General features: G+C 27.6%; 1 protein-coding gene across 1 annotated transcript; it reads left to right on the forward strand.

The window, feature by feature from the left end:
* Nucleotides 1-443: 443 nt before the first annotated feature.
* LOC120082638 (lectin-like) lies at nt 444-3,666 on the forward strand. The gene is made up of 3 exons (XM_039037888.1): nt 444-669; nt 2,014-2,132; nt 3,092-3,666. The coding sequence occupies exons 1-3, from the start codon at nt 499-501 to the stop codon at nt 3,498-3,500; spliced, it is 699 nt and encodes a 232-aa protein (XP_038893816.1). The 5' UTR covers nt 444-498; the 3' UTR covers nt 3,501-3,666.

Consider the following 3,666-nt stretch of genomic DNA (forward strand, 5'->3'; position numbering starts at 1 on the left):
ACTTAATTTAATTCTATAAAATTAGTTACAATAATTAATTGTGTTAATTTTATATATTATTGTCAAGTAGTTTTCATACATCTGATCATAAATTGAAATTGAAATTAATGTATAAAAAAAATAGATGGGAAAGAATAAGCATCAATAAGAAATGATGGGAGAAAAAAGGAGATATAGAAAATTAAACCTTTTTTCTTTTTTGACAATATGTGAGGTGGGAGAATTGAGAAACAAGTCCGATCTTGAGATTGATAGTACCAACCACTATGATTGTTGAACTATTTTCATTTTGGCATTAAACCATTACTTTTGAAAAGTATCAAATACCCGTAGACACAGATTAAAAAAAAAAAAGCACGGGAATAACCAATATTCTCATGTCCCTTTCTTTGGAAAATAGTACCAAACAAGGGACTATATATTTATCCCTTCTCTCCCTCTCGTCTTCATTCTCGTCTCTATTCTCGTCTCCAATTTCTCAACCCAAATAACCTCCAAATGGCAGACTTAGAGAAGGAAGCAAGAGAGAACTTAGGAGTAAAAGTGGAGTATGGTCATTGCCTAAAACCTATTTTGACAGAGAATGCAGATGGGGTTGTGCAATGGCCCTCCTTCATTAACCTTTATCAACAACTTATTGCTGGGATCTACTTGGACAATGGAACTAAGGCAAGTATTACAATATATATTTATATTTTTTTTTTTCATTAGACTATTACTATAGTTTATAGGGGTATTCAAAAAAGCCGATGATCCAAGAAAACCGATCAACCCAACCTAACCCAATCCATACGGTTTGGATTGTGTTATCAACTCATTTGGACTAGGTTGGGTTCAAATAAATGAAAATTTTTTGAGTTGGGTTGGTTCATGGGTTCACCTAATATAACTCAAACCAACTCGAATTTATTATTAACTTTACAAAATATATTTTTTATAACTTATAACACAATTATGTATACATATATTGATTTTAATTTTATTTAATTCTAATATTTTTTGAATAATTTATTCTTTGACAACTCTTAAAAGTAGTTTTTTTGCCTTTTAAAAAGAAATTTTTCACTATATAAATTGAAATTGAATGGTTAATCTTAATTCAATATATGAAAATAATTAAATTAGATTTTTACATATTTACCTTTTGCTTTTTTTAGAACAAAATTTTAAATAAATGACCTGATTAACCTGAATCAACTCAACCCAACTATGGTTGGGTTAGGTTGGGTTCATTTTTTAATAAAGGTAATTTGAATTGAAAAAATTTACAACTCGAACAATTAGTTGGATTGAAAGATTACTTAGACCCAACCTAACTCATGAACACCCCTAATAATTTATATTAGAATGACTTATAACTGAGATATATTTGAAAGTGATTTTGGAATGATCAAATCACTTTTGACATGCTAAATCACTTTCTTTTTTGTAAAGCTCTCATGTTTTTCTCTATAAATTTTTCTGTTCGTCTATTTTTTTTTTTTTTTTAATTTAAAATGTTATTGACTAAAGTTATTTGACAATTCTAGAACTGCCTTTAAAAACCAAACCTCAATCATTTAAAAATATTTTCAATTACATTTAAACCACTTGTACAAGTAAGATACCAAATATTAATTAACATGATCTATGGCACTATTACAAAGAAAATACTTTTAAAAAGTCTAAAACCAAACATTAAAATGATTCTATCAAAACTACTTTTATAAATATCATTTGTTAATAAACCAATTTGGTTTAAAATTAATATTTATATAAACACTCCCAAAATACCCTAATATTGTATCAATCTTTTCACATAGAGATTTTGTCTTTATGTAATATGAGATTTAACAAAACCAAAAGTAATAAATTTAAACACTTTTAAAACCATTAAGGACCATATTGAAGATATGAGGACCAAATTATGCAAACTTAATTTTACATTATTATTTAATTTACTTGAGCCATATTTAACATGAGAAGAGAATTTATTTCACATTTGTAAGCTGAGTATCATTACTTTGTATGCAGAAGTATTGGTTTGATAAGATCACAAAGAGTAATTCCTACTTTATATATCCAAAAGGCCTCTCAATAGCTTGGATCGATGATTCTCGATACTGGAGATGGACAATCGTGGAACAGTTTGGGTATAATCTTTAACCACATTTATTCATCTAAATATAGGTTAAAATATCATCTTGGTCCATGTATTTTCAATTGTCCAAGTTTAGTTTTTCTTCTTTAAGTTTCTATGGCTAGTTTATTATTATTTTTGAAAAAAAACTTTTGTTATTTCTATAAATATTTTTATTATAAATTTTGAAAGCATGTTTTTACATAAAAGACTAAATTTAAGATTTATTATTAAAAATATAAGGACTAAAATTAGACAATTGAAAGTTTTATGGACTAAAATTGAACAAACGTCAAGCAACAAGAACGAAAATGGAATTTTTAACCTAAAATATATCTCATTCCATCCTTCTATTTGTTTTTTTTTTTTTCTTGAATGCGTTGAAAAACAAATGGATGAATAATTTGAAAGTATATATGAGATTAAAAAAAAAAAAAAAGAAAGAAAAAGAAAGATGCTTCGGATCAGTGAATTTGAATGAATTTAATCTTTATAATTTATTTAATAATTAAAATGAAAAAGATTGTTTGGATATAATTTTGAAGAATAGTTTTATCTCTATATACTTAAAACGGGTAAGTTAAATTATAAATTTGGTTCCAATGGTTTGACAAAGAAAATCAAAATTTAATCTCTAATTTATAATTAGAATTTAGTCTCTATGATTCTATAAACCTTTATATATCATTTTTATAGTAGTTAGGGACTATTAATTATAATTATTTTATCAAAGGCTATTTATGATTTTTTATCGAATTATGGAGACTACATTCTAACTTTTAAAAATTATAGGGAGTAAAGTACTCCAACTTTTTCAAAACTATAGAAACCAAATTTATAATTGAATTAAACAAATATTTAATACGAAAAGACAGATAATAACAATTTGAAAACAAAATTATGATGGAACAAATTGGTTGAATGAATAGTGTTTATATATTTGATCTTTTGATGGTGTAAAAAACTTTGCAGTAGGAGAGTTGAAGCGGCTGAGCTGATAAGGGTAAGTTGGTTTGATGTGCGTGGGAAGATCAAGGCATATTTTCTCTCACCTGGGATTACATATGAAATCTATTATGATTTATTCTTAAGGAGTTCTGCCTCTGGATGGAATGAAGCTGTTGTCTTCTCCATCAAGTTGCCAAATGGGTTTACAATTGCGAAATCTGAAGTCCTACAGAATAAGCCACGAGAGCAATGGTTTCAAATCAAGATCGGGGAATTCAAGGTCGACGATAAATATGGTTGTAACAGTGTTGAGGAGTACGAGTATTCCATGTTGAACCATGGAGGGCATTGGAAGACGGGGTTGATCGTCAGAGGTGTTGGAATTCAAGCAAAGCAACCATCTTTACAAATAGGTTGCGGATGCTCGAGTTAAAAATGAAATCTCTCTCTCTCACTCTCTCTATCCTCAGACTACCTACTTGTATTTTGGTTTAAATAAATGAGAGAGGTACACTAGTCTTGTTTTCTAATGTAAACAACAAGAGTTATGTAATAGTATAAAAAATGATATATAATTATAAAAACTTTTGCTTACAATA

This window comes from Benincasa hispida, chromosome 8, assembly GCF_009727055.1.
Source record: "Benincasa hispida cultivar B227 chromosome 8, ASM972705v1, whole genome shotgun sequence".
Lineage (NCBI taxonomy): Eukaryota > Viridiplantae > Streptophyta > Magnoliopsida > Cucurbitales > Cucurbitaceae > Benincasa > Benincasa hispida.